General features: G+C 41.1%; 1 protein-coding gene and 1 long non-coding RNA gene across 3 annotated transcripts; both read left to right on the top strand.

Moving 5' to 3' along the window:
- The first annotated feature begins 1,769 nt into the window (after positions 1–1,769).
- Positions 1,770–10,471, top strand: LOC116313454 (neurturin-like). 2 transcript variants are annotated; one of them, XM_031731159.2, is made up of 3 exons: positions 1,770–1,907; positions 7,604–7,913; positions 8,415–10,363. In XM_031731159.2, exons 2-3 carry the CDS (start codon positions 7,631–7,633, stop codon positions 8,855–8,857), a joined length of 726 nt encoding a protein of 241 aa, XP_031587019.1. In that variant the 5' UTR covers positions 1,770–1,907; positions 7,604–7,630; the 3' UTR covers positions 8,858–10,363. The 2 variants fall into 2 exon arrangements, with proteins under 2 accessions (XP_031587019.1, XP_039458159.1); XM_039602225.1 differs by lacking the exon at positions 1,770–1,907 and having other exon boundaries at positions 1,915–7,913; positions 8,415–10,471.
- A 5,448-nt stretch (positions 10,472–15,919) lies between these two features.
- LOC120434346 lies at positions 15,920–21,829 on the top strand. Its single transcript, XR_005609059.1, has 3 exons — positions 15,920–16,040; positions 16,535–16,637; positions 20,892–21,829. It is a non-coding gene; the product is annotated as an uncharacterized LOC120434346 (long non-coding RNA).
- Positions 21,830–22,125: the final 296 nt, after the last annotated feature.

Raw genomic sequence — 22,125 nt, 5'->3', positions numbered from 1 at the left:
ATTATGTCTTTACATAGGCTGTTCAGGCCAGTTATTGAGATGTCTGTTAAATAAGTTAGTGTAATAATAATATTTTGCACCTGCTGACTGTAATGAAAAGACGTTTTCTTTTTTCCGCTCTTCATTTATTCTGTTGCTTTTCTCCAAGTTGCTAAGGGTTGTGCCTTAACTTTTGCGCTAAAAGAAAAATCTACCCCTTCAGGTCACTGTGATAACAACCTTAGAATATCTGTTGATACACAAACGACACAAAGCTTTGGGCAAAGATTCCTTTGGTTTGTCCCACGCAACGATGAAGGAATTTTAAGTCCTAAAAAGTTCACACTTGGCCACATCTCCGCCCCTCTAGTGGAGCTTTGATTTGTGTATAATTTGGCCTGAGGAAATCTGAATGACTCATGTTGTGAGAATGAGATATTTGTTAGCAAATAATTAGTTTCCTGTTGGTGAGCTGGCTTTATTACTGTGCTGCTTTATTTCACCATCTCCAGAAACGATTCTGGATCATACATTCTGTTTACCTGTAGGTTAATGCAACCCGCTCCACGACAGCACCTGTGAGGCTTCGCGTATCCCCCTCAGTTGTCTCCCGACTGATCGCCCTTTGTTTATACATCGCTGACCCCACACACCTGACGCATTTCCCCCTGTGGATAGGGTATTTATTTAGATTACAGTCTGGAGCGCCTGATACCTTCCAAAAACACAACCATCTGCTCCTCATTTGCCGCTCAAGGCTAAAATACTGTATTGGAGGGGATGTGGACGTGATCCTGAACAACAACATCAATGGGTTTATCTCCAGCCAACTGTAGATTGGGTTATCATGAAATACCTCTGCTGTGATAATTCTGTTTACTCTGAGTTTATGTTGTCTTAGCCCCCTTTAAACCAATTGTGAACTTTCTTAATTCCCACTAAAAGATTGAAAGACACTCGTTTTAGCAGACCCCGCTAAACTGCACTGATCTGCCCATTTGAGGCTATTACCAATTGCCTGCTTAAGATGGCACGCTCTCTTGCGGCAGAAGGTAAATGTAAGCCTTTACTCAGGCCAAAGCATCCTTTAGTGCTTCTGGAGAGAGATTATCATGTCAGGAGTAATCCGACTCGGCCCACAAGCACAACTATGGAGGAGGAGGAGCATGAGTTGAAGGGGAAGGCATTCAGAGGCATCGGAGAAGCTCTGTGCTCCACTTACGGTAACTACACTCTCCCTCCTCACCCTAACTCATCTTCACGACCCGCAGAGTTGTTCTTGCTTGAGCTGAAGAGGAGACCTGCTGCTGGAAAAAAAAAAAAAGGGTAAGGAAATGTACATTATCCTTCATCAGTGTTATTCCTTGGAGAAAAAATAATCATAAGGCGATGGAAATTCACAGAAATTCACAACAGATGTGATAAAAGTAAAGAAATCTGTAAGATCTGCTTATTACATGCCACCGTACCCTGGTTCTGTTCTGTTCTCCCATTTTAAGGTTCAAGTTTGCAAAGAAGACCACCAGTTCTGTATGGGGAAGCATGAAGACATGAGTTTTCTGAAGTAAAACTGACCACTCAGTGGCTTCTCTAAACATCCAGCTCTCCTCTTTTTGGATGGATCAGGCTGAATGCCATGAAATGCATGCTTATATTCAGAGGAATGCTGATTCTGATCTTTGCAACGTAAAAGATTTCTATGGAAGTGCAAATATGATAGAAGAATAATACACCCTTGACTTGAATCAAGTCAGGACACCTCCCCTACTTGCAGGCACAGGGAGTTGTGATGATTTTTAGAAAACAAGCAGGAGTACTGTCCTCACTCCTCGCCTGTGATGATGATGGACTTACCCAGCCAGCACTCGCCCGTGGAGGTCAGCTGAAGACGACGCCACACAGCTAAGTCTGGATTAGCCGGCCGAACGGTAAGGACACCACATCTTCTTTTGTTAGTCTAAGCCAGCAGCTTATGAGGAAGGCGTTAGGTGCTGCTGACAGAGATGGCTCTCCAAGTGCTGGGGTGGCAGAAAACACACGTTATCCGTGTCGATAAGTGGATCCTTGGTAGAGCCACATGACAATAGCGCACTACGGCCTGTCACAAAATGCTTGCAGAGCAGTAACCGCTCACTGGTCGCAAAAGGGGGTATCCCGTGTTGTTGGAAGAGCAAAAAGAAAAATAAATTAGCACTCTGATTTTCTTGCAACCTCTCAACACTCAGAAGAGTTTATTTTGCGAGGGAGGAATATTTTTCTTTTCCTGTCATTTGTCCAACATGGTGGTTTGCCTCATTCTAAAGCATAAGTGCACTCCAAATACACGCTGGTTTTCCTTTAACAAAACTTAGTTCCCTACTTCGACTTGATAAGAAACTGGGACTTTGGCTAATTATTTTTTTGTATTAATCATTTCAGGGATTTCCGCACCTTTAAGAATTTAAATAATTAAGAAGATCAGGATCACAATAGAGGCGCTTGATGACGCTCATCCTTGGCATTTTTTACTGAACTGATGATCGCTTTTGCACTAAGCCCATATCATACATGGAGATTATACTGTATCTGGCTGTGCTCCGAGAGGAGGGATAGAGGTTAAGCCTAAAGTCAGTTGAGCTGTTCAACTTTCATAACCTCCCAAAGCTGCTCATAACTAGTGTAAACTGATGGGGAAGCTGAACACATGAACTATTCCTCATTGCCTCAGTACATACGTGCTGCATGCATACAATGCAGACACTGCTTGCCTGAAGAAAGTATGGTCAATAAATGTAAAATCTCAACATATTTCGGATGTTTGTACTTGCTTGTGCTTGCTGGCGTGGGTCATACTCGAAAGTGGTATTCAGTGTGTGCCAGATGGCCGCCAGCCTTTTGTAAAAGCAACATCAACATGTTTAACATGGGTTTAGAGGTGATGTTGTTGTGCTAAAAGAGGATCCGACAGAGACAGATTAAGAGCCGGAATAGACTCTTTAGAAAGTAGCTGAGACGCACATAAAAAAAATAACGAGGCAACGTTGTGTTTCTCTGCCAAGAATAATGCAATCGCTTCACATCAAAAGGGTGATTCAAATGTAATGTCTGCACTGCACTTGGACTCTCTCCTCCCATAACAGCACAGGCCAGAAATACTGAGACAGGTGTCAAATGTGCATCTTTAAATCTACCTTCACCTCACTCCTCAATAATCCTGCTTTAACAGCAATAGGTATGAGTTGTGCGATTTCGTGCTAAGCCGTTGGGTCACTGGATTAATCCGTATCTAATCCGGGGGACCTGATAGTAGGCCTTCTAAAATAAAATTGAAACTTTTTAAGCCACTTACCCAAATCCAGTGGACGAAAAAGGATACCAGAATCGTGTCTAAAATTCAAAGAATGTGACCAAAAATTGTCACAACTTTTTCGGCATTGCTCACAAACTCCTCTTTTTTCTCAATAATGAGCATCAGCTTTCTAGCTAACAAGGAACAGGCTTGTTTTAATGATCCCATGGTTTCTGAGTGACAGAGCACGAGCCAACCGATGTGGCTACCAGCAAAATTACAGCACAGGCTTTTTTTGGTTGCATTAGAACCGGGGCCGGATATAGAACAGCCAATCCTGGCTCTGAAATCCCACTTTATTTTACAACCTCTTAGCCCACCCTGGTGTCACCACAACAGAGATGACTCACCAAGTTTGTCACTTTTCTTCTTCATTATTCTGGCATTTTGTAGGCAGGTTGGGATTTAGTGGTGGAAGAGCCTGCAGGTGCTCATTCTCTGTGGACCTTGCATGCTGGCCTAACCTCTGAGCTAGAGGTGTCTGACGGATTAATACGGACACACACACACACAGCGAGACCTGTGCTCTGCCACCAACACTGCAGCCAGGTGTTAACCCACGTGACTGCAGATAAAGCCGGCAGGCATTAGTGGTAATCCCGCCCTGATCTTTGGAATATGTCCCTATTACCTCCCCAAGCACTCTCTAGCTGTCCCCAGGTCTCCTGATGGTCACTTAAGAGGGAAAAGACAAGACAAGGCCTCTCTAGGACTCCAAAAAGCACGTTGTTTCTTTGCAGCAACATAGTAGGTGCCTTTCCCACTCTTTGGTTTGCTACTGTTATCTTACGAGTGCAGGTATTTACGGGGTGTGTTCAGAGTAATACAGAGACGGCCGGTCACATGGCTCCAGCGAAGCTGCAACTCACGGTGCATTAACAGTGTTCTGTAGGTACAGGCCTCATGTTTATGCAGTGGCAAACACACTGTGGTTAGACCTGCAGAGATTTCTTGATATCAGGAAACAGCAAGAAGATGTAAGAAAGATAATCTAGTCTTATGTGATGGAGCTGCTGATTTTAGCATGTGTACACCATAGAAGTGAAGTGGGTGTCTGGCCAACAATGAAGGTTGTACTTTGTCTAAATTTCTAGACAAGCATGCGTCAGATGATTGGGGAAGAGTGAAACCACGCAACTGCTGTACGTGTGTGTTTATGGTATGTATGAGTCACAGAGAGAGAGGGGAGAGAGGGTGAAACAGAAGAGGCTGTATTTAGAGAATATATAGGAACAAATGCTGCTGCATGGTGAGACATTGAAGTTGGTATCTGCTTCTTTTTTTTCCAGCACAAAGACGCTCTTCATTTTTGCCGTTCTGTGATCTTCTGTCACAATGACCGTGTCTCACTGGTCTCGATCCAGACTGGCTGACAGGAAAGCCCCCCTATCTGCTGTCTTCATTCAAAAGTAAAAACCGCAAACGCCGCTTATCCCCATTTTGACAGATCTCTACTTCATCCGTAGGCTGTGGCATTCTGTTGAGTGTCTCCTTCTGGCAAGAGAGGGAGGGGAGGACACGGGTGCCATGCTGCTATATAATTACATTACCACCAGCTTAGAAGCACCAAGGCCACTGACCCAATTATTCCCCTAAAAACGTCGATTTTCTTGTGTCATTTGAAAGAATGCGATCTTTCAGATCATCAACAAGAGCTCAGTTGATCGCTGCAGATCGGCCTCCAACTGCGCCATGCGTGCATGCATGCGTTAGAGAATACATAATGTCTCGGGAATGGCTTTGACAGACTTAAGCATTTCTGGATGAACAGTTCACTTTCATGGTTTGCCTCAGACACGTTAAAAGCCTTCTGGGACTGTTTTCTCTCTGCTGGTAGCTCTTCAGGTGACATATGGCCCAGAGCAAATGTCAGGTGTGCTATCACTCCCACACTCTGTAGAATCACAAAATCCTCATTTCCGGCCGTTTCCATGGCTTCAGACTGTTTTCTCGTCGTAAATAGAAGATTTTATCCCTTTGTTGTGGGCCTCACACAATCAACCGGCCTTCATATGCACACACTGGAGCATGCATGGGCATATCATGATGCTTTGCGAGGACCAGACATGTTGTGTGGGAGCTGGTTTAGTTGTTTTTGCGAGTCATCTGCACTTTTATACCTCTGTTTGAGGATGAGTTTTCCTTCTGCTACAGAGTCCTCAGGGCTTCCACTATATCCTCTCTGCATTACTGCTCGTCTCTGTTTGCTAGGGGGAAAAAAAGGCAGCATTTGTCCTCAGGAAGTCAGCTACTCATTTACGTATCCATTGCTCTCCCTAGAAAACGCAGGTGCCCCTTCTCTCTATCAGTAAGTGTGTATTTATGTCCACAGCGGTGGGGGCCAGTTACACATATTAAATGTCTGTGCTGATTAATCATCCGTGAACATCTGAACAAGCTGCAGTGTGATCCTTGGCACTTTTATTGGCGCCAATTGACTGCAGATGTGACTAATGTGTTTCTGAGTGGTGCAATTATGACAATCAAAGTGTCTTCAGGGACATGAGATCAGTGCTTGATGATGAATCTCCATCCAGTGGCAGAGACAGTGGAAGACTCATCTGTTCTTTACGAGGTAATTGTTTTATCAGGATGAGCCACGGAGCCACGGAGGCTGAGGACACCGATGCATCTCTGCCATGTGAAATCGCTAACTCCATGGATTAATAACTGCCCCGAATTGGCCTATTAATAGCATAGGAAAACAAAGCTCTCATCCTTAGCTGTGTAGAGTAGAAAACGGCTTCATTTAAAAATGAGAATTCAACAAGTTAATGGCCGGTGGACCGAGCTCTGTGCCGTTAGGGTTTGGGGTCGAACCAACAGAAACAAAATGAAAACGTTCCCATTTAGGCCTCCATATATAACTTCTGAGGCCTTCGCAGGCGAGAAACAAGCGTCAGACATATGGCCAGTCAGTGAGTAACGTTCGGCCACAGCTACCACGCCACCTCCATGTTTGATTTACGAGGACTGTGTGTCAATTGAGGTTGTTAGGTGAAATGTTTGACTTTCAAATGATTGTCGTCGTACCCCTTCATTGTGCAGAAGCCGCTTACCACGTCAAACACATATGGAATTATGAGTGATGACTCAAGCTTTGGCTGATATGACTGGTTATACCTGTTTATATGCTGTTTGCACCACTGCAGCTCATGCGCACAGTCCCTTTCTATTTTCCATATGCGTTGTCCGAATCACTCAGATGCAGAGGAGTGCAGGGAATTCGCCTATATTTCAACCACCATGAAAAAACTGCAATGCTCCTACTGTTTTTTTCTCTGTCATGTGATCTATAGGAGTTGCTGACTTTTAGAGAAAACACTTATTTTAGAGTTTTGTTTCTATAAAAAACTGGGCAACCATGCAACATGTTTTCTCACGGTAAACAATCCGGCTGCCTGCATACGTTCCCCTGCAGAATCCGGTCTGGCAAAGCACTTTGTAAAGCTGTTCTGGATTTGCTGTTAGTCGCTGCCAGTGTACCATTTCCGACTCTGGGGGAATGTTTTGCTCATTGGTGACATGATGCGAAGAAAACAAAGCAGTGAGCTTGTAAAAAAAACATACCAGTGGTTTGACATTAAGGGAAAAAAGAAAACATGGCACATAAGTCCTCCAAATTGAGTTTTGTGGCTGCAGTGTTGCTGCATCTGTTGGAAGGGAGGGGCGGTGTCAGATAAAGGGGTATACACGCTTGCACGTTCTATCATACATAGAATTCCAAATAGGTGTGGTTGAGACATTGTAAAGGAAGGAATGTGTTTTCCCTCTTTTCAAAGGATTTTTGGGGAGGCTTTAGAAAACGGGGGTGGAGGCGGCTCAGATGCTCATTCTCATCAAAATGCACAAATTTTCTGCAGGTTTGCAGGGGTTGCATCCCGTTTGCCTTCAGCTCAAATAAGGAATGGCAGTCGTGGTGTTTTTTCCTTTTTTCTACTTTTTTCACTCTCCCAGGCTGCAGTGATACAACTTTAAACACACATCTGCATTCTTGGGTGTCAGCGAGTGATGTCGAGCTCATGGATCATGACCTCACTTATAGTGAGAATGAGCTGGTAGCAGAATCAGAGAAAGTAAACCAGTGGTAAATTAAAAGCTCCGCTGCAGAAGCCTCACTCGAGAGAAGTAGATTCGTGGAAAGGTCGCAGAAATGTGATGGTGGTAGATATAGCAGTTTCGACACTGATGTGTCTGTGCTTTAACGTGACAAGTTCAAAAGTACATGGCTGAAGGCGTGACTGTTTAAACATGTCTGATGTTGCACACTTTGCTTCTCTCTCGCTGTCTCCGCAGAGTTTCAATGCTCCTCCACGTTCTAAGATGAAGTTATGGAAAGGTGCTACTTTTGCCTTCATGCTCTGTGCTGCAGCCCTGTCCACCATCCTCATTAGAAACATGGCCACCATCAGACAGTTCAAGCTTAACACAAAATATCCATCTTCACCCTCGTCGAGACCGTCTTCATTATTAAAATCAGCATCCAAGACCTCGCCGCCATCATCATCATCGCCCTCTTCAGAATCAAGGCCAGTGCCCCAACAGATGGGTGATCTGCATCGGAGGAAACGCTCAACAGACGACATGAAATCTTTCCTCTCAGAGTGTAAGATAAGCTGTTGCTTTCATCCTCACAAGCATGTGAAAGGGTTCCGACAAAACACTCAGCACCTGACTCTGTTGCTTACAGAGCAGGTTTTACTGTTCACACACCGATGTCAGTTAGCACCAGTCATAGTTCACCGGTTCTCCACAGAACCTCTCCAGACTCTTAGACATGATGGTCTTTTTTTTACCTCACATGGCAACAGTGACAGACATTCATGAACAAACCTCGCTCTGTGGAACTTAAACACTTTCTGTTTAGCCAGCGCTGATAAGGATAGTTTGTAGCTGTTATGATAGATAACATTTTTTGTGGTCCTCTGTTTGCACCTGCCTTTGATTTCCATGCCAACTTCAGTGCATTATCTGTGTGAGCCATCTGTTCTGTTGACATTTCTGATTGTTGAAAATGTTAGACACAAAATTACAAAGAAACCAGATAATCCCCCCTCGTGACCTGTCAATAACACTTTCTGTTGATTTATTCCCCCTTTTTTTTCAGTTACCATGATGCTGCAGAGCTTCACCGAGGGCGAGCTTCAGCACGTGGTCGGAACCTTGCTAGAAAGGAAGCGAAGGAAGAGCCGGCGGCTTGCTGAGACCCAGGGCCGCAGGACTAAAAGGGCCCGAAAGCGCAAGCTGTGCTCCGTCAGGGAGCTCGAAGTGAAAGTGAATGAACTGGGTCTCAAATATAAGAGCGAAGAGACGGTGCTGCTGCGCTACTGCAGTGGCAAATGCGATAAACACCGGGAAAACTATGACATGGTCATGAAGCACATGATGACAGTGGGCTTCAGAGAGAAGGGCCGCAAGGACAAAGTTAGCATTCAGCCCTGCTGCCGACCGACTGCATTTGAGCACTTTACCGTCCTGGACACAACAGTAAACCCCAGCCGCTATCTGAACATACACAACGTATCTGCAAAGAACTGCGGATGTGTATGACCCAGAGATATGGACTTCTTTATGCTGCTCTCACTCTCTGATGGAAGAGTCATGGATGCTGTTAACAGAAAATCTATGGAGTATAAACTCAATGAGAGGAAGATGTGAATATGTTCCTGGATGCTCCAAAGCAGCTTTTTAAAAAAATAAATAATTTTATTTTTTTTTGTTGGACAGATAGACTCTGGCATTTGACCATCAGTCTTCACAAGCTGAGACAGTGTCACGTGGACAGCAAGACTTGACCTGTACAAAGGCAGACTATGGCTGCTTAAATCACAAGTTTTTATCTTTTCTATCCATGTAGTAACACTGTAAACTGTGGTGTAACAACAATGTAGCAAGGTTTTGTTTGTGATGTCATATTTCAGTAGTAGTAAATGAAACAGATTCATGATTTATAAGCTGTAGGGGACCAGATCAGTGCTGTAACTGGACTTCATTCCCACCGGTGTTAATCACAGGACACTTCAGCCTCTTGGCCTGATTATAATGTTTTGTGATCTGGCTTAAAGCGTGCTGTTATTACAGGCCATGACTTTGGTTCCCTACTTCTATGCAATGTTACTAACTGCAGTGTTATTACACAGGTAAAAGAAAAAAGTGTTACTGATTAGAATTTGCTAATGCAAGAAAATCATTTTCTATAGCTCCAGGTTTTATACCCACGTTAAAAAACTCCAGTGTATGTCGCTTTTGTGTTCAATAACAGCAACAGAGCAATTTAAACATTTCACACATCTGCTCTCTTGAGTTCTACTTTCTCAAAACACCCCAGTCTAAAATATGCAATTACCCATAATTTTCAGGAATTATTTTCCCCAAATAATTGACATAACACACCAAGTCAAATCCACAAAGTTAAATTCATAAACATCGCACATATCAAGTTGCCGGTGATATAACCCATTTCATTTTTGTCTCTGGGTGTCATTTGTGAACGTTTACTTACACGGTCATTAGCTAATCTGAGAAGCAGGTGTAAAAGAGAAAAATGGTTTTTAGTGAAAAACTAAAAACTTGGCAAAGTAGACGCTGGGATCTGAAGTGATGTTCGCACCTCTCCATAAAACCATGTAACCTTTTCCAATCCAGAACCCACAGTACAGCCTTCCACTGGCCCTTCAAATGCCTCCTTTGTTGTATTGCCTGGTTGACTTTAGGGGAGAAAAAGCTGTTGAAATGACTCATTAAGCATCTTTTTCACCTTCGCCGATTTTTATTTGGTTTGAACCCATAGCAACTGCCTGAAGTAAAAACACATTATGTCTGTCTGTTATTTTCCTTTTGACTTTTTTTTTTTTTTCCGGGAAGGTGAAATGGAGATGCGGTGCATCTTTTTTTGTTGTTCTTATTGTATTTATTTGGGAAATAAATTATGGTTTTGCATATTTATTTAGATTACCACACAGAAATGGGACAGCTTATCATCATTAAGAAACTGTGCCAAAAAATGTTTATCTTACATTCTATACTGACTGCTGAATAAATATAATTTCAGACGTATGGATGTTTATCGTTTCTCCCAAGTCACTGATTTTGGGGGTGTCAAATATTCTGTACTCAGATTGTATTTAAAATAGAAAATAAATAAAACAATAAACTTTCAATGTATCATCCTCTTGATAATTGCGGAAATTTCAAACAGAAGGTGACGTCTTTGGTGAAGGCAGGATTGGCTTATGATCATATTACAAGAAATAAACTAGCAGATTAAATATCCAGCGCCACTGTCATGATAGTGTATACAGTACTCTGTGAAGCAAAAAAAAAAAACAACTCTGTTTTTAAATGATCATTTCATTTATTAAGGGAAAAAAAGCTATACAAACCTTCCTGCCCAATGTTGAAGTAAATTGCTCCCTAAACCTAATGAGTGGTTGTGCCACCCTTGGCAGCAAGAACTACAATCAAGAATTTATGATAACTGGCAATGAGTTTTTCGTATCACTGTGAAGGAATTTTTGGCCCACTTTTTTTGTTGTTGTTTTAATTGTTTTAATTCAGCCACATGGGAGGGTTTTTGTGGTCTGTTTAACATCGTGCCAGAGCATCTCAATCAAATCTAGGTCTGGACTTTGACTTGGCCACTCCAAAACCTTCCTTTTGTTCTTTTGAGCCATTCAGAGGTGAACTTGCTGATATGTTCAGATTATTGTCTTGCTGAATCAAACCGAATGTGCTTGAGCTTTATGAAATGACGGCTGGACATTCTCCTTCAGGATTTTGTGGTAGGGAGCAAAGTTCATGGTTTCATCAATTACACCAAGTCGTCTAAGCCCTGAGTGGAGCTCAGTGGAGCAGCCCCAGATCATCACATGAGTAGCATCGTGTTTTAGGGATGATGACTTTTTATAAAATGCTGTGCTAGTTTTACACAAACCCTCCAAAAAGTCGCACTTTTGTCTGGTCAGTGAACAAAGTTTTTTGGGTTTTTTTTTCCCAAGTCTTGTGCTTAAGGAGTAATTTTGGTTGGCCAGCCACTCTGGGGAAGGTTCACCAATGCACAAAGTTTTCTCCATTTGTGGATAATGGGTATCATCGAAGGTCCTTAGAATCCCAAAGACTTAGAAATGGCTTTGTAAGCCTTTCTATGCATTTTGTATGTACTTGGGTTATCTTTGCCCATCCATTTATTCTCTGACATGTATCCAATTCAGGGTTGCGGGAGGGCTGGAGCCCATCCCAGCAACCATAAAACAAGAGGTGGGGTAGACCCTGTACAAGTCACCAGCCTGTCGCAGGGTAACACAAAAAACAGACAATCATTCACATGCACATTCACACCTATGAGCAATGCAGAATCACCAGTTAATCTAACCCTACTAACTGTATGTCTTTAAACTGTGGGAGGAAGCCAGAGTACCGGGATAATAATGCACAGACTTGTCTACTATTACAATGTTTGAGATCATTAAACAATTTTTGAATGTTATCATCTTTCTAATATTAAAATTTATTTGATGATCTCAAACCTGTAAGTGTGACAAATATGCAAAAGAACTACAAAATCTGAAGGAGTCAGATATTTTTTCACAGCACTGTAATCTGTTATAGCAGCTCTGTGGTCCTGAACAGCAATAGCGAGGCAGCCCACAGAGCTTTCACCCAGACAGTCTATTTGTGACAGGGAGTAACGAAACAGCAAACATTGTACTGCCTGTGAAGGTATTTACTTTCAGTTATTGAGATTTAGAAATTAAACAAAGGAAGGCTGGTCTTCATCTCAATATGAAACACTGTGGTTGTAATGTTGTCTTTTGTCAACACATTCCAAAAGCACTTCACAAAAACTAAACAAAAGAGTATTAAAAACGCATCAAACACCATCCTGCCATTAAAAAACAACATCATAATTCAGACGTGTTAATCTGAGGGACAACATAATCCCCAGCAAGATCCATTGTTTACTCCAGTCTGAGAAACCGTTTAACCAACTAGAAATAAGCTAAACTGTAAATTTGAGACCTGTTTTACAGTTTTCAGTAGTAACTGACTGGGAGTGGAGACCCTGGGGGCAGAGTGCCGCAGAAACAGTAGTCAAGAGGAGATTTTGATGTGGGGAGAATTTAAAACACTATCAAATAATCCTCTCAGCGAAATCCCACAATTCTTTATAAGCAAGCTAGTCTTCAGGGAATGTTTTTCTCTAAGATACATAAATGCATCCCTCCAAGCCCAGAACATTGTCTCAAGAAGTAAACTTTTTCAGGTAGAAGTAAACAACCTTGCTTTTTTTCCTGACCACCATGCAGCTTTTGGTTTAGTAGAATGCTTTCTTAACACTTGAAGAGCATTTTCTTACAGGGAAATACCCTTAAAAAGTAGGCTCATCTCAACGCTGTGCTGTAACTAAAACAAAACAAAACAAATTTTGTCAGTACCCGATAGTATTTAGAAAAGCAGAAAGTTTAGGTTTAGATTTACCCAGCTTCTCAACATCTGCCTCCACTTAAATACAGTGTAGGTGGAGATAAATTTGTTTGTGCTCGTAGCATTGAAAAATCAAACAGAAAACATTGCACACGAGAATTCACGAGAAAGAGCAGTCCAGTTATACTGGATAATCTACAGAATGGGCATAACCTTTTTCATGGGAAGGTTTTCACATAAAGGGCCCTTTATTTATTTTACAGCTTAAGGATTTCTGATGTAAAATAAATAATCCCCTAACATTTTCATTTTCACTTCAAAATGTTGACTGATGTCTTTGTTTTCTGTTTAGAATGAGAAACAGTAAGAAACATAATAAGCATTATATTTAGTAGTAGTAGTACAAAATATACTAAGTGCAGATTTGGTTTTACTTCCAGTACAAGACTGAAAACGACGCAGAAAAACTGTTAAAATAGCTAACTAGCTAAGCTAATAGCTTAGCTTGTTAAATTTGGTCAGTGACAGTCTTGTTAACGTATACCACATATGTAATAACTTAGCTAACCCTAAATACTGTACCTTTAGTTTAAATTTAGTCCCTTGGAGCTTGACCTGGAAGCCCCATCCTGTACCAGACTTTCATGTATAGTAGGCTCTTCTCAGCTGAGCTGTGCCCCCCTTTGACTCAGACACCAAACAGCAGTATTCAGTGGAAGAATCCAGAAAGGTAGGGCTTGTAGTCTTTTGTATACCTTGAATCCCGTATTAGCGGGCGGCATTGTTTGCATTTATAATTGCACTCTGGTGTGCCTGCAATGTTCTGCCACGGAAAATTAAACTTGCAAGTTAAATACTGCATGAACAGCTGCTGAAATGTAGTAAACAAGACAAGACTTCAGAATTGTCTCTGAGCCTACATGCATATTTTCAGAGTTGTGAAAATGAGAAGAACAGCATTTGTCTACAGTGACAAAATCTAATATTAGACAATTAGAAGCTATTACATTTTGTTTCACCGAGGTATCATCTTTGTGCTAATGTTTACACTGCACATTACTATCAACAAGTTTTAGGCATCCACGTTACCACAACTTGTAGTTGAATGGCTGCGACGATCAGTAGACTAAGCTGTGGGGTATACCCTCCAATGTAGTTACTTTAAATAAAGCATTAAGCTTTCTTGCTCAATTGTTTCATCAATAGGCTGAGTAATGTTTGCATTTACTGAGCTTTTACTTGAAATTACAAACAAACTGATGTAATTTCAAAGAAGTCTCTAGTGAGGCTGTGTTTAAAAAGTGAACTTTGTCTTTGTTAAGATGTTATAGCAAACTTTAATCCAACCCTCTGAGCTTTAAGTGTGAGCATTTTAATGTTTGGTCATATAATACACTGCTCAAAAAATTAAGGGAACACTTTATTTTCACAGTATAACACAAAATCAGTTAAACTTCAGCGGTATCTATTTGTCCTGATGGGAAGCATAAACCACTGTGACTCCATTTTACCTGCTTTGGTGCAGAAGACAGTGACAGTAGGAGCACTGGAGACGATGGACATAGACTGCCGTGCACTCCATATCCCACCTGATTGATTTTTCTCTAGTTTAGCTTTGTCACTGCTGGTAGCATGGTACCTGCAGCCCATTCATGTTGCACATGCAGCCCAGCTCCTCCCGGACGGCACATCCATACGTGTCTTTCCAAGGTTTCCTGTGTCTGCCAGCATAGTCTCGTAAGTGTTAACTTAAGTTCAGTTTGGAGTTCATTTATCACAACATACATGAATACCTGTGATTGTGCACACAAAGCCCTGAAAAGGTAGAAATTTCCCAGCCACGCTCACATTTTGACTCCCTGCAACTTAAAATGAAATCCAAGTTGAAGGATCCCTTTTTTGACACAATGGAATAGATGCAGGGTTTGTATAGACACAGGTTGTGGTAAAAATTTGGGGGAGCAATCTAAAAACAGCAATCACACTCAAAACATTGCTGCTATCCAAGGAGAGGATTTTGGAGGAGTACTTTATGGGTGGAGTAGAGCCCGACTGAGGCTGATAATAACTCTATACTGATGTACTACTATATCAGTACCTGCATTTATAACAGCCAATAAATGAACATTTAAAAAGTAAAGGAGAGACGGGAGAAACACCCTTCAGCTAAGTTGTCAGAGTTGGTGTTGCATAGTTTGTCCACCAGAGGACACTGTGCAGCAACAGCCATAAACCCAACAAACAAACAACTAGACTAGACAACAAGTAATTGTTGGTAAGGGCTCGCTAGTAACTACATGCACTAAAACAAATGTTAGAAAAATCTGTTTATGTTTTGTCTGCCTGAAAGGAAAAAAATATCATCTGACATATCAGAGTTTTGAATCAGTGAATATGGGTAAAAATCCAACATCATTGGGTTTCTATGGTGGAGTCCTGGAACTTTGTAGGATATAGGGTTAGTGTTAATTGGTATTGTCTCATGTTACTGTAGGTAAAGAACAGTTACTATTTTTATTTGATGGGTTCACTGCTATGACTTATTGGGATACGGAAAGGGAACATCATTATTTTATTCCAGTTTACCGATGATTTTCCTGCTAGAATTGGTAAAAAAATTACCATGGAAAAAGCTCGGAGAATGCAGTAACAAAGTTCCCACAGGGAATGTGGTTTAATCAGTGAAGCTAATTAAGAACAGTTCCTGAAACTCTGCTCAATATTGTATGAGCATCTGTGCTGTCATTTAGGCTTTAACTTAAAGTCAGAAGGTTTCTCATGTGGCAACACGAGTGTAGTATATACTGTATTATTTTGGAAATACACCTCTCATGGGAAGGTAATTCAAGAGCTGTATTTGTTTGAGGTATCTGCATGGTGAGCAGATGCCAGCTCTGACTTATTATGATGAACAGCGCAGTGAGGCTGTAGTGGACAGAAATCATGGTAATGTATGTCAGGTGTGCTTGTTTTGCTTAAAATTTATACTCTGGATTTCACCGTGGCTGCAAGATATCTAAAATTTAATGTGTTGTCACCATTATTCATCCTCCGACTAGCCAATAAATTAAGCAGGAAAAGCTCTTCCTGAGTTATACATGCATGAAGTGCTTGTTATACCCAGGAGACACAAATCCCAGCAAACTCCAGACGCCACAACTTATACAAGTTTCTGCTGGGTTTAAATGAGGCAACGCCGCCTCTTGGAGCTCATCCGTAAACCGTGATTGCAGGTATTTGAAGTTAACCGAGGAGTCGGCTTCAGTTATCTGAGTTTAGAGCTGAACAGAGACAGTTCTTAGAGATTACGGTCAGTGAAAACTTTTGTATATTTGTGAGTTAAAAAAACAAAACAAAAAAACCCCCTTTGGGTTTTAATTGGCCGAGCAAAGCATGTTTGAGCTTGAGTGAGACTTACTGTATTTACTACAGCTGTAGGGGTGAAATGATTTCAACAGTTTGTATTTTGAAAGAATTCTTATTTTAAAGTCAAGCTTCAGGAATAGCAGAGAAGTGCATGCCTCTGTTACATGAAACACACAGTACCCTCAAACATTTGGATGCAATTAGATCTGAAATATAAAGAATTTCGCCCTTGAAATGACAGCTCCTCACTCAAGTTACCACCAGAGTGAAGAGAAAAACTTCATGCATGTTGTATTTACATTGTTTTCTTTCTGCAATTTCCTGATCGCTTCGCATACACTGCGCCCTCAAAAATGTGCTAAAAAGTGTTTATAGCTGCACTGAAAAAGAATCTGTACCTCTGACATAAACAGATATTTCCGCTACTTACCACTTCAGCAAATGGACGTCAAACCAAAGCGCCTGCACATGCATCCGCAGCAGAGAAGTGGAAGACCTGCAGGAAAGAATTGTTGATAGCTGCTTAATCAAAGCAACACTGGTGAGAAATGTAAACTACATAATGACACATGGCACCCATTTGATCACAAAGTATGATTAATCTAGAGGAATCTGTAACACTCCTGCACCGTGGTTTGACATTTTCAGAGAAATAATCATTACAGCTATTTGTTTTTCCTTGTGTGATTTCATGGAGCGTTAAAAGAAGGTTAGACTTCAGGCCAGCGGGAGGTAATTAAAGTCCAAATTGAAAGAAGGGAAGCCTCCCGCCGACAGCTAAGTAAAACCGAACCAAGAAGATGTTGAGCGACGCTCAGTTAAACCATTTTAACCACAATCCTCCCCTCCTTAATGTCGCCTTTTTGGACCTTTCTTGTGCAAACTGTCAGCTGTCCGCATGCTGGAGAAAGTCATCACACACGAAACTGATGATTGTTTGTGTTTGCAGATTTAAGGGAAAACCCCAGAATATTCCTGTCAACATTAGCGTTTTGGGGGATAATAGTGTTAGTGCATGTAAGACATCTGTTGCTGCTAACGGCACTGACAAGATCTACAATAAACATGCCAAAGTTTTACAACCCCCCTCCCATGTCCAGCTGCAGTGTGTTGGTGAATTCAGACAGTTTTAGAGGAAGATAGAGGCACGGAGGATGCAGCGATGACTCTGGAGAACCCAAACAGCCTGAACAACTGCAGCGCGCAGGTGTTTCTCCTCTTCCTGAGCAACCCTGAACTCTCCAAAGACACATTAGCACAATCCCTTTTTGGCTGTATAACAGTATGCTTACTCTAAGACACTGGGCGTTAATATTTTTAATTAAATTACTTGATTTATAAAGGATTTGTTTTGGGGGTTTGGGTACTTTAGATCATGGATAAATCATTTCTCATAGAGATCGATGTGTATGAGTCATAGAAATGCAGTTGTACATTCCTTGTTCATTCATAATTTATGTTCATTTTGCCTTCCACATCCATAAATATTTAAGTGCTTAAAACATAAATAATCATTAATAATTCATTACATTCATATGGCGGATCACTGAAAAATGCTTGTGCACACTTTGTGTTTCAGAAAAGACCTTAGTTGGTGATTAGCTTATATTGCATATGGCATAAATGATCACAGTGAGGGGCAGAATATCGTAACCAGATCCACTTGGGCCGCTGCAGGATTGAGCTGATTCCACGGCACTAGTGGGGAAACGGTGGCTTGATTTGGCAACGTTTGTCTCTAAACAGATCTTGGATGGCACTGCCTCTGCTGCTGAAGATAATGACGGCCATCCTGCGAGCAGGCTGGCGTGAGTTTATGGAACAGGGGATGTTCTGTTTTCTGCTTGTGATGTCCTCCAGTGTGAGTCTCTGTAAGCAGTGAACACTCGGCTGTTAGCCTACCTCACTTTGTCAGACAGGTGCTATTGAAGTGTGTCGTTCGCATTGAAGGAATGTAGCTGCAGAGATGCCACTGAGAGCTGGGCGAGCTTCAGCAATGAACATTAACGCTGCCGATAGCATGCTGAGAGATATGTCAGGCATCGGCAGTAAAGCTGACAGTGTTTTCTCAGCCTCCGCATTCTTCCTTTATGCTCTCTGTGCTACTTGCTGTGGTGCTCTTATTTATTTGTTTATTTAGTGTTCCATTTAGTCATTGGTTCCCATCTGGATAAGGATACGCTCCACACCTTCCAATCTGTAAACTATAGGCTCTCTCACAGTTCACACACTAAACAGGCAGGGGAGAGGTGTTTTAAGTTAAAATGCTTTTGATTTGAGTCAGATATTAAAAGGCCTGTGCGTGCAGGGATGTTTATTTTTCAATGCTGGGTGTGTGAGTGTTTGTAGTGTGCATGAGTGTTTGTAGGGGCTTTGGGGTGGGGTGATCACTGGGAGTGGTGGGATTTGATGGAATAGTGGAGGATTAAAGGGAGGGGAGGAAGAAAAAAGGAAAGGTGTAGATCTGGAAGTCCAGAGGAAGCAATGAGCTTACGACACACTTCAGCTCCAAGATATTAATGTTCTTTTTTAGGGTCACAATTAAACTGATGAATCCCAATTTTAAACTACAGTTTGTTTGTCTTGTATACAGGAAGTTGCTGCTAGATATTTAGTCTGCAGATTTAATCTGCTAATGAAGTAATGACTGTTATTTTTCACCCGAGTAAGCTTTTTCTCGTCAACTGAAGTGAAATAAGGGGGTGTAGATTATTATATTTAAATGAATTGATCGTCAGATTTAAATAATAAAAAGGTTTGTTATTTATATATTATTATTGTTAAATAGTTACAGAGGCAAGGTGGCCTCTTATTTTATTTTTATTTATTTTTTTTGCCATAGAGGTTTCACCTCAAAGTTTCACTGAACGTGAGACATCCTTCTCGTTTCACAGCCCCACCTTGTGGAATATAGAAGAAGGACAGCTTAAAAAAAGAGTATATGATGGACTTCCTGTTTTTTGCGTTTAGGTATAAAATCACAACTGCTTTAAGGAAATGCTGCATTTACATCTGTTATCAAAAAGTATAGGGATGATATTTATTATACTTTATATACTATATATAATTTCCAGAATTAAAATGTGTGGAATGCTTTGAAAAGAAATCCTTAAACTGCTCTGAAATATGGAAATCTGAACATCTAAACTTCATGTAGTGAGAAGGAGTCAGATGTAGTTACAATTTAGGAGGAAAAAGAGACAAAATTGAATGCGGCTCATGCATAATGAAACAATTCCTCGACATCTGTGATGCTTTCTGCTGTCGGTACTGTTGTCTGAGCACTGCAGCACACAAACAAGTGTTTGTCACCAGACAAACGTTCCCTGGGTATCAGCGCGGAGAAAAAAGACAAGCCATTTGTCTAGTGTCTAGACTTATAATAAAAGGAATGGAAAACCATGCTAGATCATTAGGTTGGGTTTGTGCATTTGGCTAAAATTCCACATCATTTTGCATCTCATTCATTCTGGCCGATATTTTTCCTTTATTTATACAACATTTCCATCCCGGAGGAGGATGCTGCTCGTAAATGTCTCATACTTGAAATAGGAATGCTGAAGCGATTTTTATTTTCCCTGGCCTCCTAGGAATGGCTTAATTCCTTGTAAGGAAATAAATGACACAAATAAAGAATCATCGGCGCCTCTTTATGGGAGATCATATAAATATTACTCTGGTTTTGATGGCTGTTTTTATGTGGCACCTGCTGTTCACTTAATCTGCTCAGAAGGAAGGATATAATACGACTATGATTGATACTCACCTCTCTTCGCTGACATTAAAATACTACTCCCCCTTCTCCTGCATCACAATCTTTTATCAGCTTCTACCTCAGAACTTAATCCTCTCTGACAAGATTGTCCTTCAAGCATTGCCAAAACTTCTCGGATCGGCTAGAAGTACATGACTCATTTACAGATCTGCCTTTTGTAAACACGGTTCAGCTCACGGGTGATAACAGGCCTTAAGACACGGCGTCCCTTTTAGTGCCATGTGAATTACAACACCAGCGCCGACTCCATGAAGAAGAGCAGCGAGTGTTGTGTTAGCAATTGTAATTTGTCCTCTGAAAGGAATTCTTAAAGGGAACTCTTTCAGCGGTGATATAAGAGTTCATTCCTGAGCTTTTACTTTCTTAAACAATGCATAATAGGTGCGGTATCACTTTGCAATGGCTTCCACCTGGTCTGAAGTAATGTGTTTCTACTGCGCGCCATTTGCATTTGTTGGGCGAAAAGCATCAGTCCGAGTGTTCATTTGATCCTGAAACGGTGCAAACTGAGCGGAACATTTTTATTTTTATAGTGATGAAGAAAAACAATATTTTCCCCCTTCCTGATTTCCTATTTGTTTGCATATTTGTCACATTTGCATGTTTCAGATCATTAATATTAGACAAAGATAAACTGAGCAAATACAAAATCTGGTTTTTAACTGATTATTTCATTTAATTGGGAAGAAAAAAACTATCCAAACCTACTTAGTGATAAAGTAATTGCCCTGTAAAACTAATAGCAGGTTATGCCCTTTGGCACCCTTGGCAACAAGAACTGAAAAATGCAATTTGTGATAACTGGCAATAAGTCTTTCACATCACTGTGGAGGAATTTTGGCCCACTCTTCTTTACAGGATGTCTTTAATTCAGCCAGATTGGAGGGCTTTCAGGTATGACGGGTCTGTTTGAGGTCGTGCCAAAGCACCACAATTGGATTAGAAGTCTGGACTTTGAGTAGGCAGCTTCAAAACAAACTCCTTGTTGTTTTGAGACTTGAGACAGATATTCTCTTTCAGGGTTTTCTGGTAAAGAGCAGAAATGATGGTTCCGTCGTCTCAGCCCTGAAGCAGAGAAGCAGCCCCAGACTGTCACACCACCACCACCATGTTTGTCTGTTGATATAATGTTCTTTTATGAAATGCTGTTTTATGTTTTCTGCCCGATGTAACGAGACAGAAAACTTCCAAAAACTTTTGACTTGTCAGAATATTTTCCCAAAAGTCTTTGGGATTATCAGATGTTTTTTGGTAAATGTGAGACGAGCCTTTGTTCTTTTTTGGCTTGAAACATTTTTGTCCATCTTCTTTCTTATTGTTGAATCATCAACACTGATCATAACTGAGATGAGTGAGGCCTGCAGTTCTTTAGATGAAGCTCTGGGTTCTTTTGTGACCTCCTGGATGAGTTGTGGATAATGGCTCTCAATGTGGTTTCAAAACCTTGGAACTTAGAACTTTTCTTCTCATCTGTTCTTGAGTTTCTTTAGAACGCGGCATTCTGAAACCTTTTAGCCTACTTCCCTTTGCCACACAGGTTATACTTTAAGTGATTTCTTGATTCAACAGGTCTGGCAGTAATCAGACCTGGGTGTGGCTAGTAAAACTGAGCTGAGCTTTCCAAAAGCTTTAGTTAATCACAGTTAATGTATGATTTAACAAGAGGAGGCAAATACTTTTCCACACAAGGCGGGGTATGCGTGGACGGCTTTTTCCCCCTTAATAAATAAAATCATCAACTGCATTTTGTGTGTATTCATGTTATCGTTGTCTAATATTAACGTTTGTTTGATGCAAATTTGACACACAAACACAAAAAAAGATATCAGAAAGGGCCCAAAACATATGTTGTATATTTATGTTTCATGTCTTGGTATCATTCACCTATTCATTCATTCTAATGGAGCCTATCTCAGCGTGTTATCTGTGACAATATTTCCTTACAAAAGTTCCTTAAATAAATGAAGAATTATCCTCGAATGAAACCATATTAAAACACTCTGTGTGACCACACCACAGATGAAACTGATGGGAAGAAACCAAAGCACGGGCCCCAAGGAGAAGGAATAATTCACAGTTACAACAGATGAAGAGTCAGGAAATCCATGGTGACGTTTAAGAGAAGTAAGAAGGGGGTTTAAGATCCTTGCATAGTAATTTTCATTCCCTGTGAGAGTGGAAAGCACTAATGTGTATTTAATTCTTACATATTTCATGTATTAAGGCAAGAAAGGGGAGCAGAAAGACACCAAGT

This window comes from Oreochromis aureus, linkage group 18, assembly GCF_013358895.1.
Source record: "Oreochromis aureus strain Israel breed Guangdong linkage group 18, ZZ_aureus, whole genome shotgun sequence".
In the NCBI taxonomy this organism is placed as follows: Eukaryota; Metazoa; Chordata; class Actinopteri; order Cichliformes; family Cichlidae; genus Oreochromis; species Oreochromis aureus.
The sequence above is the reverse complement of the archived record's forward strand: the minus strand, read 5'-3'. Positions and strand labels throughout refer to the sequence as shown.